The following is a 14,537-nucleotide window of genomic DNA, read 5'->3' as shown; positions in this document are numbered from 1 at the left end:
TATGCTAAGTGAAAGAAGCCAGTCCCAAAAAATGACATATTGTGTGATTCCATTTATACAAAATGTCCAGAATACACTGATCCATAGAGACAGAAAGTACATTAGTGGTTAGCAAGGACTGGGTTGGGTGGGAGTGGGAATGAGGAATGACTGCTAATGGGTTTGGAGTTTCTTTTTTTTTTTTTTTGAGACAAGGTCTCTGTCACCCAGGTTGGAGTGCAGTGGCATGAGCATAGTGCACTGCAGCCTCTACCACCCTGGCTCAAGCGATCCTCCCACTTCAGCCTCCTGAATAGCTGGAACTACAGGCCCATACCACCATCCCTGGCAATTTTAAAAAGTTTTTTTGTCAAGATGACGTCTCACTATTTTGCCGAGGTTGGTCTGGAACTCCTGGACTCAAGTGATCCTCCTGCCTCAACTTCCGAAATTGCTGAGATTACAGGCATGAGCCATTACACCCAGCCCAGGGTTTCTTTTTGTGGTGTTCAAAATGGTCTAAGATTAGGAAGTGGTGGTGATGGATGCACAACTTTGTGACTATACTGAAAACCCACTGAATTTACTACACTTTAAACGGGTAAATTTCATGGTATATAAAATATATCTGTAAAAACTATTTAAATTGTTTAATAATATCATGCATGTACATCACCCTCACGTTAAATTTATTTTTATAAGAAATACTCTGTCATCTTGTGCATAAATCTTGCATTTCTTCAAAAGAGAGTCCTAGGTATGAAATCACTGAATCAAAAAGGTGTGTGTATTTCTAATATAAAAAAATACGCTTACCTGCAGGGCACAGTGGCTCACTCCTGTAATCCCTGCACTTTGGGAGGCTGAGGCAGGCGGATCACCTGAGGTTGGGAGTCCGAGACCAGCCTGACCAACATGGAGAAACCCCATCTCTACTAAAAATACAAAAAAATTAGCCGGGCGTGTTGGCGCATGCCTGTAATCCCAGCTACTCAAGAGGCTGAGGCAGGAGAACCGCCTGAACCCAGGAGGCGAAAGTTGCAGTGAGCCGAGGTCGCGCCATTGCACTCCAGCCTGGGCAACAAGAACGAAACTCTGTCTCAAAAAAAAAAAAAAAAAAGGCTTACCAGAGAAAACTTAGAAAATAAAGAAAACTAGAGAGAAGATAAAAATCTGTTATAGTCTCACTTTTAGAGATAAAATTGTGGAACTTCTTCTTCTTCTGTACTGTTTTTCATAATTGAGATTATACTGTACTTGTAACTTTATATCCAGCTTCTTCATTCACTGAAAGTAAGTCATAAGTATTTCCCACATGCTATTAAAAACTTTGCATAAACATGATTTTAACAGCTGCATCAGGAACTATCCTGTGGATATGCTATCATTTACTTTGCAGTTCTCCTGTTTTTATTTATTTGGGCTGTCTGTTTTTTTAGTATTATGTAGATTATTTTCCTAGAATAAATTCCTAGAAGTGAGGTTACTGGGTTAAAGGGTCAGTGGGTATGGATTATTGTAAGGCTGTGTGATATAAATGGCCAAATTGCTTTCTAAAAGGTATTAATGAGTAATAAATAGGGTTGCCTGTGGTGGAAGACAAATCTGGAAAAGTAGGTTGGTTTAGACAATAAAGGGCTTTTTATGCTCTGTTAATAAATAAGGACTTTATCTTGTGGGTGCTTGGGAATTGTTAAAGACTTCATCTTGGGAGTAGTGGAGATTTTGAGAGTAAATGAGAGGGAATAGATTTGAAATACACATTTAAGGAGGAATTGGCAGGGCTTAGAAAACTAGGTGTGACTGAGAAACAGGTAGATCAGTTAACCAGCAATATCAAATCTGTTTCATATTCATTGATTTGCCAGTTAACCATCCAGAAAGAACTAAGACAGCTTGTTAAACCAAGGAGAAATTTTTCACATTTAGCTTATTGTTTGGTTAATATGCTGTTTCTCAAAGAGTAGAATACTAAAAGTATTCTTCACCTTGAAATAAAAATTAGATATATAATTTAGTATAATTTACCTAAAGTGAAATTCACCCTTTCTGGTGTAAGTTCTGGAAGCTTTGACACATATATATATGTACACACACATATATACACACACACAAATATATACACACACATACATGGTTGTGTAACTACAGCCACAGTCAAAATATAGAATAATTCCTTCACACAAAAAAATTCCTCATTAATCCCTCCTCCTGTCCCCAACAACCACTGATCTGTTTTTTGTCTCTGTAGTTTTACCTTTGCCATGTAAATGGAACTGTACATTGATACACTTTGAGTCTAGCTTCTTTTCACTCAGCATAAGGCATTTGTGCCTCAGCAATTCTATTTTATTGCTGAATTTTATTCCATTCCCCAATGGAGAGGTATATTTTATTTTATTATTTATTTATGTATTTATTTTTCTGAGTTAAGGAGCAGAAAGCTTAATAGACAAGAGAGAGAGAAAGCTTCCTTATGCTGAGAAAACAGGTTGCCCAAGAGAGGGTCTCCCTGGAGAGGTATATTTTAATTTTTTCTTGTCTCAGTGAAGGATGGGGCAGAATATTAGAAGGATTTTTTTCCTCCTTCTAATGCTCATAAATCCTTGAAACAGTCACTTTCTCTACCTTAGATAAAACTAATAGATACAACTTACTATTGCACACTTGATAGACTACAGTATAGTATAAACATAACCTTTATTTGCACGGGGAAACCAAAAAATTTGTGTGACTTGCTTTATTGCTATGGTCTAGAATTGAACTTGCAGTGTCTCCAAGGTATGCCTGTATATACTAGGAAAAGGGACATATTTTAGGACGAAACCTACGGGTTGCCTCATAGGCCCCAGTTTCATCACTGCAGGTTTTGATTTATGGCTGCAGGTGATGGTTGTGCCTAGGAGAATGGTACGAGGTATTGTAATTGAATCTTACCATCTTAAGAGAACTGTTACCCTTCTCTTTGCTGTTGGTATGGCTTTGCTGTTTAACCACTTAATAGTCATGTGGAGAAAGAAGAGATATACATTAAATTGTTAGGTTTGTTTTTAATTCGTAGTTTTGATTATCAGAGAACAAATGGAAATTACTGTTTCAAATCAGTCTTAAGCCATCTGGTTTCTTTATCCATAACATTCTGTTACCCAAAGATTTCAATAAAAATTGGCCACATTGGTAACTAGAAAGAGTCGAAGAAGCTCTAACCAGATTTTCTGGTTAATAATGTAAGAGTCTTTGCTTAGTGCCTGGAAGGCCTTATGTGTGTTGTTTTAATCAGTCCTCTTGAGTTGGCAGTATGATAATTCACATTTTACAGATGATGAAGCTGAGGATTAAAGAAGTTAGCTGACTTGCCCAAGTTACAAGATTTTAGTAAGTCTGATTCAACCCTGTGGTACACTTTCTCCTCTAGTTAAAAAGGTCTTCTAAGGTTAAATGTTCCAAATTCTGTTTTTGAGAAGAACACAGCCAGTTTAAAAATATATATATATTCAGTATTTGACTTGCTCAGTTTTCCCAGTTAATTGTAAAATCAGAAATAGCCCTGTGTGTAGTATTGTTACATACAATGAAGTTATCTTTATTGCTGTTACATAAACCTTATATTTTAAATCCATTATTTCACTTCTTCCCCAATAACTAGGCTTTTGTTTCTCAAGGAATAATAATAATAAAAAAAAACTCTTGTTATGCCATCTGTAAGAATTAAGGTCTTTGCTTAAAGTCAAGTCCTTTTTATTTTTTTGAGACAGGGTCTTGCTCTGTTGCCCAGGCTGGAGTGCAGTGGTGTGATCTTGGCTCACTGCATTCTCCACCTCCTGGGCCCAAGTGATCCTCCCTCATCACCTGAGTAGCTGGGACTACAGGCATGTGCCACCACACCTGATTAAGTCAAGCCCTCTTGTATGAAACTTTATGATGATCCTTCATTTTGGTTGTTTTGACTCTTTCCAAATTGACACTCAGAATAGGTACTTTAAAAAAAAAAAAGATTTTATCTGAATTTCTCCCAAGATTTCTTCCTTGCCCTCAGAAATAGTTAACTATAGTTAATTGTAGTAAACTAGAATTGAAGTCTTTACCTTTGGAGGCATTATTCTTTTTTTTTTTTCTTTTTTCCTCTGGTGACTTTGATATTAGAGGCATTAGTCTGTCATTGTGTACGTGATAACTGAGTTTCCTAATGACAGCAGGCATCAGTAAAGCTAAATAATATATTGTTTTCTGAGGCAGAAAACTATGAAATATGGTCAATAAATTTGTTTACTCCAGACATACTACTTTGGTATTGAGTTAATTTTATGTGTTACTTTATATCAAACTATTTAAAATAAAATTTAAAATTTCTTCAGCTTTATTAGCCACACATCAAGTATTCAGTAGCCACAGTTGGTAGTGATTACCATATTAGACAGTGCAGAAAAGGGACATCTTCACGTTATGTAAAATGCTGATTTACTGAGCACGAGACCAGTAGTACATAATGTACTGTTCCCTACTTGCTTTTTTTCTCTCACACTGTGTATGACCATACCGTCCTTCTTTCCCCTCCAGCCACATTTCCCCTTTCGATATTGAAGACCTCAAAATCATCTTTGGAGAAAGGCATAGGCCACATACTGTTTCTGTGCTTCTGGGTTCTTTTCTTCTAGGCATGTCCTAAACCTTGGCAAAATAAATTTCTAACTTGATTGAGACCTCAGATACTTTTGGTTTACAGAATTCACCTATGTCCTGGAATCCCCTGTGAGTTATCCCACCTTTCCAGACTTAACCAATGTACACTTTACCTCTATTGATTGATGTCTGCTTGTAACTTCTGCCCCCTCTAAAATGTGTGAAATCAGTCTGTCACACAACCACCTTGGGCACATGTTCTCAGGACTGCCTAAGGCTATGTCATCAGCATGTCCTTAAGCTTGGCAAAATAAACTCTAAATTGAGGGGAGTAAAAAGGAACATTTGGCCGGGCGCGGTTGCTCACGCCTGTAATCCCAGCACTTTGGGAGGCTGAGGCGGGCGGATCACAAGGTCAGGAGATCAAGACCATTCTGGCTAACATGGTGAAACCCCGTCTCTACCAAAAATACAAAAAAAATTAGCCGGGCGTGGTGGCGGGCGCCTGTAGTCCCAGCTACTTGGGAGGCTGAGGCGGGAGAATGGCGTGAACCTGGGAGGCGGAGCTTGCAGTGAGCCGAGATCACGCCGCTGCACTCCAGCCTGGGCAACAGAGCAAGACTCTGTCTCAAAAAAAAGGAACATTTGTATCATCACAGAAAGTCCTGTTGGACAGCACGGCTCTCTGGAACAGTGGGACGGAGGATTTAGTAAGGCATGACTTCAAGATGTGGTGGTGGGGAGAGTGTTTTAGCACTCATTTACATATGGTCACCTGTATCCTCTTTTTCAGTATAGTGACTAGTCCAGAACTACTGTTTACCCTCTCCAGAGAATAAACTCCAGAATTCCAGGGGTAAGGGGCTGCCAGCAGGATGGCATTCAGGAGGGAGTCTAGGGATCTCTGCTTCTCAGACCAATTTCACTCATTCTTCCTTATTTGAACTTCCATATTTCTTCTCTTCTTGTCCTGGTGGATTTATGTTCTTTTTCATCCCATTTTTATACTTTAAGTAGAGTTTTGGTAGGGAGATGTATATATTCAACCCCCAAACCTCCCTCCCCCTACTTTTTTTTGAGGCAGTCTTGCTCTGTCGCCCAGGCTGGAGTGCAGTGGGGTGCTCTCTGCTCACTGCAACCTTCGCCTCCCAGGTTCAAGTGATTCTCCTGCCTCTGCCTCCTGAGTAGCTGGGATTACAGGCACACACCACCATGCCCGGCTAATTTTTGTATTTTTAGTAGACACGGGGTTTCACCATGTTAGCCAGGCTGCTCTCCTGACCTCAGGTGATCTGCCTACCTCAGGCTCTCAAAGTTTTGGGATTACAGGCATGAGCCGCAGCACCTAGCCAAGTTCCGCATCTTAATATAGGACCTGTGAGGCCCTGAACACTTGTATGAAGCAGAAATGTGCTGAAGAACTTGTCACTCTCATTTTGTTTGTTGTCTCAGCGTTATTGTTCAGAGGCATCAGTTATAGCAGCCAAAAGCCCAAATATTTTGTCAGTATTCATTCTGTTTCTATTGGCCCTTGTGCAAGGCATGGTATAAATAAAGTAGAATCGTGAACCCAGTTTTTAACTCCCTAACTCCTTTGAGAAGTTGGTAGAAGTAGGTAGATTAAGACGCTGATGACATTTTTGCCAGTTTGAAAATTTGTATTTGTCTGCAGTATCTTACATTCAAATATTTCAGACTTTACCTTAGAAAAATATTTTTTAATTAATAATTTTCTGAGGTAGTTAAAATAGCTTTCATCCTGTTTTCTCTATTAATAAGGATCATGTGAAGTTTAGTTGGCATTAGTTGTGTAGCCAAGGTCAGGTGTCTGTCTTGAGTTTAGTAGTATGGAAAAAGACCACCGTTTTTGATTTTTTTTGGTTTAGGAGGGACTGCTGTAAGCTATCATTGCATTTAGCTTTTGGACTGGTTCAGTTGTTTACAAAAATCAAATTAGAAAAATTTAATGCTCACGTTTCAAAGGTTACTATGCTTATGCTAGAATTGAGAGCATTGTTATTTTAAGTTGTGTTCTGTACTTTGCAACTGTAAAATACCCAGTGTTCCATATTCTTTGTAACATTTACTTCCCTCTGTGAGTGAGTAGTAACATTTTTAAAGAAGCTTACACTGAGTGATTCTTAAGTATACAGGCAGGGCCTCAGATGTATTGATTTAATCTCTGAATCATTATTTCACAAAAGCTGTGCCAGAGGAGACTCAGACAGGTTTGAGAACAAGTTAAAAACTGGTAGTCAAGCGAGATCAAATGCAGTGAAGTATATTTTTAACAGCTACTTTTTGACATGGGGGTGGAGCTCTAAGAGCAACTGTTCTCCAGTGGTCACTGGTACATGGAGAAACTGAAGTTGTGGATAACATATCTTTTTAAGGTAATCACAAAGCTCTTGTTATGATAGCAGTCTATTTTTGCTCTCAAGATTTTCCTTCCCATTTGTGCAGCAAACTTGGTGCTATGTTCAGAGTATCCTTTAATGGTCTTTATTGTTAAAACTGTGTACTTGAGTATCAGTAACTCTTAGAAAAATTTTTAAGTAAAAACAATTTGATTTTGCTTTTTTAAAAATAAAGTTTAGGTTTCTTGACAAATGAGCAATTAAATCTAATAACCTAACATTTTAGAGAAATACTAGGGCTGGGCATGGTGGCTCACACCTGTAATCCCAACACTTTGGGAGGCTGAGGCAGGAGGGTCACTTGAGGCCAGGAGGTCGAGACCAACCTGCCCAACATAATGAGCCCCTGTTTCTACAAAAAAATTTAAAAATTAGCCAGGTGTGGTGGTGTTTGCCTGTAGTCCCAGCTACTCTGGATGCTGAGGTAAGAGGATCGCTTGAGCCCAGGAGATTGTGGCTGCAGTGAGCCATGATTGTGCCTCTGCACTCCAGCTAGGGCAACAGAGCAAGACCCTGTCCCCCTTCCCAAAAAAAAAAAAAAAAAAAAAACACAGAAATACTAAAAGAATGAGACTGATGGGAAAGGCTCTTTTAGGTAAAAAGATAAATACTGTAAAGCAGATAATTCTGTATATTGGTGTTACAACCACTTTTGTTTTAATATTCACCATGATGTTGCTTTGTGATAACAAATCATCCAAAATTAGTACAAGAACTCTCAACTATTATCATAAACTATTATTTAGTATAATTGGCTTTTTTTTTTTTTTTAGGCAATCTTGTATATTTTATTTTATTTGAAACACTATTTCCAGAAAGGGCCCATAGGCTTTGCCAGGAGTCCGTGGCACACCCAAAAAATGCTTTGACTTTGGACCTACTAATATTGGTAAAATAAAGTACTCTTATCACTACTGCTTCATTATAAAAATTATGCCTGTAGGCAAAGAAGCCCATATAGCAATGAGCTACAATTTTATTCTATTTCATGAAATTTCAGAGCAATCTTAGTGGTCATCACCTGAAGCTTAGTGTAAATTCAGACTCTACCCCAGATATTCTGAATCAGAATCTTTAAAATCTACAGGTGATTCCTGTGCACATTAAAGTTAGATAACAACTGATCTAGTCCACTCCCCTAAGTACAGTTAAAGGAACATAATTCAGAGATAATGACTTGCCTAAGGTGACATAGCTAGTTAGCAGAGGAATGGAGATGAATTGTTACTCTTATGATTTTAGTGCTTTAAGATATCTTCTTTTGGTCTCTGAGATGTTAATAAATTGCAGTTACTTTAATCATTATCTTCTTTCCATCCTACTAATCTTTACCCCAGATTTTCAGTTTACCCACTAGAGGCAAAGACGTAACAGAGCTACCAGCTTATTGAGAGGAGATACACAGGCACTACGAGAATGGAGTTTAGAAGAAGGTCAGAGCCCTGGGCAGTGTTGGACAGGCCCTGGGCAGGCTTTAGGGTTAGTATTCCATGCTCTCTCAGTCTGCCTCATGGTTTTAGTTTTATTGTATAAAAATCATTATCAAGAACTTAGGAACTACAGCCAGGCATGGTGGCTCATGCCTGTAATCCCAGCACTTTGGGAGGCCAAGGCAGGCAGATGACTTGAGCCCAGGAGTTCGAGACCAGTCTGGGCAACATGGCAAAACCCCATCTTTATAAAAAAATACAAAAATTAGCTGGGTGTGGTGGCATGCACCTCTAGTCCCAGCTACTCAGGAGGCTGAGGTGGGAGGATCGCTTGAGCTCAGGAGGTCAGGGCTGCAGTGAGCCATGATCACATCACTGCACTCCAGCCTGGGTGACAGAGAGACCTTGCCTCAAAAAAAAAAAAAAAAAAAAGAATCTGGGAACCGGTTATTTAATCTTTATTTCTTTTATCTCAGTTTTAATATTCACCATATTTCAAGGATGTGGTAAGTAAACCATGGTATAATAAATTTAAGTATATTCACTAAATCTAACATATACTATACCTTGTGGGTTTATTATTTTTGCAGGCAAAATTTAGTATATAGTGTTACTAGTCATGAAGAGCCATACTACTCTAATATCAAAGCCACCACAGTGGAGAAATTAAGGAAAGTGAGCATTTGGCATTATTAATTAGCCTCCTGATCACCATACCGACTCCTTCCTTTCCACCTCCCCTTTCCCAGTCCAATGATTGTCAACTACAATTGATTGCACCTATGCAGTGTCAGCACCCATCACTTCCTCCTTAGTACTGCTGCCACTACCCTAGTGAAGCCTTTTGCACCTCTTGCCTTGGTTGCTGAATTAGTCTTTTAGCTGGAGTGCCTACTATAATTCTCTTCCTTTTCTTGTTCTCTTATGCATGGCTTCATATATTTTCCCAAAGCACAACTCTGTTCCTCTTACTCTTTTTAAAAATATCCAGTCTCCAAACCCCTGAACCTTCTGTTGGAGGCCATTTCCATCTCAGCCTGGTGCGAGTCTCCAGTTTCCTTCTCCCTTATCCTCCTCTCATGTTGTATTTGCTGGGTTCTCTTTGTCAGGAGCAGTCTTTTCATCCTTTCAGTCCCCTTGTTTTAGAGTGCTTTTAAGTCAGCGTGAAACTCTACCTGATGACCTGTCTTTCTGTTTAAGCCACTTTCTTTAAATTCCCTTCTACTGGAGTTTGTCAAGGAATAATGTATATTCTACCAAGTATTGAAGCTTTGTATGTGCTGTCCTTATCTTCACCATAAGTCAAACTAATGATTCATCTGACTGATCTTTGATTTTTTTTTTTCCAGGGTAACACAATAATGAATAAGACAGACACAGTTTATCTTAAGGAACTTACAGTCTTTAAGAACTTGTAGCCTTAAGGAGAGGATATTAAGTAATTTTAAAGATAGAGCATTGAAGTGGTAGGAGGTGTTGTGTGGTAGACATACATGATCTTATGGGAGCATGTGATACTGGTTTTGATGCGGAAGACTTTTCTGCATAGTGAGAATTGATCTGACATCTAAAGAGTATTAGCCAAAGAACTGTAGGGAAGTGCTATCTAGGCAGGGTGTATAGTATGAGCAAAGGCCCTGAAGTGGGCCGGAGTATGGCAAATACAAATGACTGAAAGAAAGCCAGGGTAGTGAAATTGTAGAGTGTGTGGTCTGCAAGATAAGGCTAAAGAGATAGGTACAGCCAAATGGAGCCCATTATTGGGCTGGGGGTGGTGGCTAATACCTGTAATCTTAGCACTTTGGGAGGCCAAGGCTGGACAATAGTTTGAGGCCAGAAGTTTGAGACCAGCTTGGACAACATAGTGGGACCTTGTCTCTACAAAAAAAATTTTAAAAATTAGCTGGGCATGGTGGCATGTGCTTATAGTCCCAGTACTCAGGAAGCTGAGGTGGGAGGATCACTTGAGCCCAGGAGTGCAAGGCTGCAGTTTGCTATGATCATGCCACTGCAGTCCAGCCTGGGTGACAAAGTGACACCCTATCTCAAAAATAAATAAATAAATAAATAGCTATTTTTTACCTTCAGATCAATGGAAAGCCACTGGACTGTTTTAAGTATGGTGATCAGATTCATGTTTATGTAGAGGATGAATTGGAGGGTAAAAGTGATGGGCAGTTGGTATCAGCAGTCTTGTTGTATTAGAACCGCAATAACAAATTAAATTCAAAATCTCAGTGACTTAACACAGTAAAGATTTGTCTCTGTCACGCAGAGTCCAGAAGGGTTGGGCAGCCTTCTCCTATCATGAAGTATGCCTACCAAGGTCATCTTGGTGGGAGAAAACAGAGCTTTAAGATCATTTTTATTTAAGTTTTATTTAATTTTTGATGTTTTAAAAATCATTTTATTGTGGTAGGATTCACATCTAAAAAGCTGTATTTAGTGTATTTAAAGATCACTTTTAAAGGGCCAGGACTGGAAGTAGTTTACATAACTGGGCCCAGCTTGGCTGTGCAGAACTCAGTCATATAGCCAACTCAGTTTGCCAGGAACGCTGGGGAATGCAGTCTTTCCTGTTCAGCCAAGAAGAGAAAACAGTATGATGTATGCATATCCTAATCTCCCTCCTCTGCAGCCACTTGAGAAGTTACTGCAGTCCAGGTAAGACGCAATGGGAGCTTGGACTTAGGGTGAAATGAGATGAATGTATCAGAGAAAGATGAAAATCCAAAGAGTAAGATAATGGAGGAGTTGCTAAGAACATCTCTTAGGCTTGGAGCCTTATGTGACTAGAAGAGTGATGACAGCTACTGAGAAAGGAAGACTGGTTAGAAATGGACCAGCTTGTTTTTTATTTTAGACATGTTGTGCATCACATGCCTTTGAGACACACAACTGGAGATGTGAGATAGAAAATTGAATGTAAAGACTAGAAGCTCAGAAGAGCAGAAATCTGAACAACATGTAAGTTTTGGCTTAGATGATTGAAAGCTTGAGCTTGGGTAAACTCTCTGAGGAAGAATGCAGAGTTGGTCCTTTCCTTCCACACTGCCATCAGCCTCTGCTTTCTGCCGCTTTGTCCTACCACCCCCACCCCTTGACCGCAGCTGACCTTTTGGAGGTCCCCAGAGCCCTTTTTCGTGTCCTTAGGTAGTTCCTTTTGGAACTCCCTGTCATAGCTATTCTGAATTGTTAGTAGTAGTAGATTGGAGGAGTGCCCTCAAACCCATCCTACTCCTCCTGCCTTATACTTCACAGAGAAAATAGAATCTTTCAGACTCAATTTTTGGCAGTGTATCTTCCACCTCAAAACTGTCATTTTCCCTTCCTCCCTATTTCAGAGAAAAAAATGTGTATCTTTTTCTTAGGCTAACTCTCCCATCTGTGCTGTGGATCTTACCTATTTCTTTAGATCTCTGATACTGTTAATTGTATGAGTGATTAAGATTATCTCCTCTGGAATTGCTTGAACCCAGGAGGCAGAGGTTGCAGTGAGCCGAGATTGTGCCATTGCACTCCAGCCTGGGTGACAAGAGCAAATGTCCGTCTCAAAAAAAAAAAAAAGTATCTCCTCTGGAGCCAAATTACCAGAGTTCAAATCCCAGTTCCTCTATTGTTTACTCTGTGACCCTGAGCAAGTTATTTAATTTTGCTATGCTTCAGTAAAAATTTGCATCTTTAAGATGCAAGTAGTGATAGTAGCTGTCTCATAGAATTGTTTTGATTTAGAAGTGTCAGCAATAGTACTCAGTGTGTGTTTTAATTTTTTTTTTAACGTTTTGGCTCTTCCTCTTATTCCTTCAAGTTCTTAAATATCTAGAACAGTTAACATCTCCCCATTCATAAGACAACTTGCATGAAGTAGCATTCAGTCTTCCCTTTTTTCTTCATTGTTAACCATCTTACGTTTTCTGTCTTTATCTCTTCAATTCCCCATGGGTCCCCAGTCCATTATGGTTGACTTCTGCCCCATTTCTCCCATCTGTTGAAATGTTCAGAGGCCCAATTGCCAAGCCCAGCGGTCTGTTTTCATTCTCTCAAATACTGCAGAATTGGATGTTGATGACTTTCCTCCTCAAAATATTCTCCCTTGCTTCTAAGATGCTTTCTTCCTTCTTACTTTTTCTTCTTAGTTTTCTGATTACCTCTTTTTAGTGTCCTTGATGTGTTTCTCTTTTTAATTTTTACATACTCAATGGTGAGAAACTAGATTGGTTTTTCTTTTGCTGTTTAATGTTGGTGACCCCATGATGTCGGCTAGTCCAAAATATGGATTAGGTGAAGCCTTCCAGCGAGATCCGTGCTCATATTTCTGCCGCTGCCTGGTCATCTCCACCTAGATGTCTTGCACAGTCATCAGAGTGGATGTGTCGTACTGTGCCATATTTCCTTTTCTGTTCATATATCGCAGTCTAGTCACTAATCAAGAGAATCCCAGGGCTTCTCTGATACCACTCTTTTGTGTCTCATTCAGCTATACTGGTTTGACTTTGACATGTCCTTGAATTTTTCTGTTTTTAACCTCACTGCTGTAGTTCAGAGCTTTCTTCTCTGAATATTTGTAATTGTCTCAAAATTGCTTTTCTGCTTCCAGTTTCTGTGCCAGTTTCTTCTTCACAGTATTCAGTGTTAATTTCCTCAAGCACAAGTGTCTAATGGTATAAGAAACCTCCAGACATCATTTCTGATAAAAAAAAAAAAAAAGACAAAATTCTTCCTTACTGAGGCTTTTAAGGAGCTTGTAAATTACAGCCAGATTTGGCTGAGATTTATCTGTTTTATAATTGCAGAATACACATTTACTTTGTTTTTGATTACTAGTACATCATTGAGCTAATTTACAAATCAGAATTTAGAATGTTTGAGATGCTTAGATATTGATTGATGTATTTAAAGATTGGTTGATTGAATATAAGGCTTTAGATGTTGCCTTCATGCTTTTAGAAATTGCTTGTTTGGTCAAATGTGACTTCAACATTATGGACTAGGGAGTTAAGAGGGATTGGGGTCTGTTTCTAGTTCTTCAATTTTTGTTGCTTTGAACATTTTATTCATCCGTTGCAAAATGAAGATTCTTAACTTGCTTAACATAAGATACGTTGTAAAGATCAGAAATATACTACTCCTAAAGCAGTAAAAGGTTTAAGAAAAGTGCTTTTTAAAATGAGGAATGTGATAATATTGTGTACTTACGAGTTTTCTAGTCCTAATTTTCTGTTTCTGCCACTTTATTAGAGTGAATGTTCATTTATGAACAGAAAATGTGGAGTAGATGGCATTGGAGTATGTTATTTAGAGATCTTTAATGAATGAGATGATGAAATAGCCCAGTTACCTTAATATTAAGTAAATGCTAGGATCTTAGTGTATCTTTCTCCCAGAATTCTTGCATGTGTTTTAAAGTGACAACTTTATTTTTATTTGTTTGTATAAATTTATGGGGGCACAAGTGTAATTTTGCTACATGCATGGATGGTAGTAGTGAAGCCAGATCTTTTAGGTATCCATCACCCAAATGACATAGATTCTGCCCATTAATTTCTCCCCCCATTAGGAACCCCATACTCATTAGCAGTCACTCGCCATTCCTCTTTTTTCTCAACCCCAGGAAACCACTAATCTACCTTCCATTTGTTGATTTTACCCAATTTGAACATTGCATATAAATAGAATCATGCAATAGGTGCCCTTTTCTGTCTGGCTTCTTTCACTTAGCACAGTGTTTGTCAAGGTTTATCCTTATTGTAGCATGTATCAGTACCTCATTTTTTTAATGGCCAAGAAACAATTCCATTGTGTGGATATACTACATCTTAAACATCTATTCATCACTAAATGGACTTTAGGATCGTTTTCACTTTTGGTCTATTTTGAATAATGTTGCTATGAACATTTGTGTACAAGTGTTGGTATGGACACATTTTCATTTCTCTTGAGTATATGTACCTAAGAGTGGAATTCCTAGGTCAGGTGTTAACTGTATGTTTAACTTTTTGAAAAACTGCCAAACTGTTTGCCAAAGCGGCTGTACCATTTTACAGTTCTGTAGTAGCATATCAGGATTCCAAGCTCTCCATGGCCCCACAAA

At 38.8% G+C, this 14,537-nt stretch overlaps 1 protein-coding gene across 2 annotated transcripts in view; it reads left to right on the top strand.

Moving 5' to 3' along the window:
- DSTN (destrin, actin depolymerizing factor) overlaps positions 1–14,537 on the top strand; it is a 38,122-nt gene that overhangs the window by 13,713 nt on the left and 9,872 nt on the right. Inside the window, exon 2 of one of the 2 annotated variants that reach the window (XM_003268206.4) lies at positions 8,354–8,495. The exons of the other annotated variant lie outside the window; for it this stretch is intronic. Coding sequence (XP_003268254.1) covers positions 8,433–8,495 — 63 coding nt within the window. The 5' untranslated portion in view covers positions 8,354–8,432. The remainder of the gene's footprint in view (positions 1–8,353; positions 8,496–14,537) is intronic. 2 annotated transcript variants of the gene reach the window in all.

The sequence above is a fragment of the Nomascus leucogenys genome, chromosome 13, assembly GCF_006542625.1.
Source record: "Nomascus leucogenys isolate Asia chromosome 13, Asia_NLE_v1, whole genome shotgun sequence".
Lineage (NCBI taxonomy): Eukaryota > Metazoa > Chordata > Mammalia > Primates > Hylobatidae > Nomascus > Nomascus leucogenys.
Note: the sequence above shows the minus strand (reverse complement) of the source record. Positions and strands in the feature narration are given on the sequence as shown.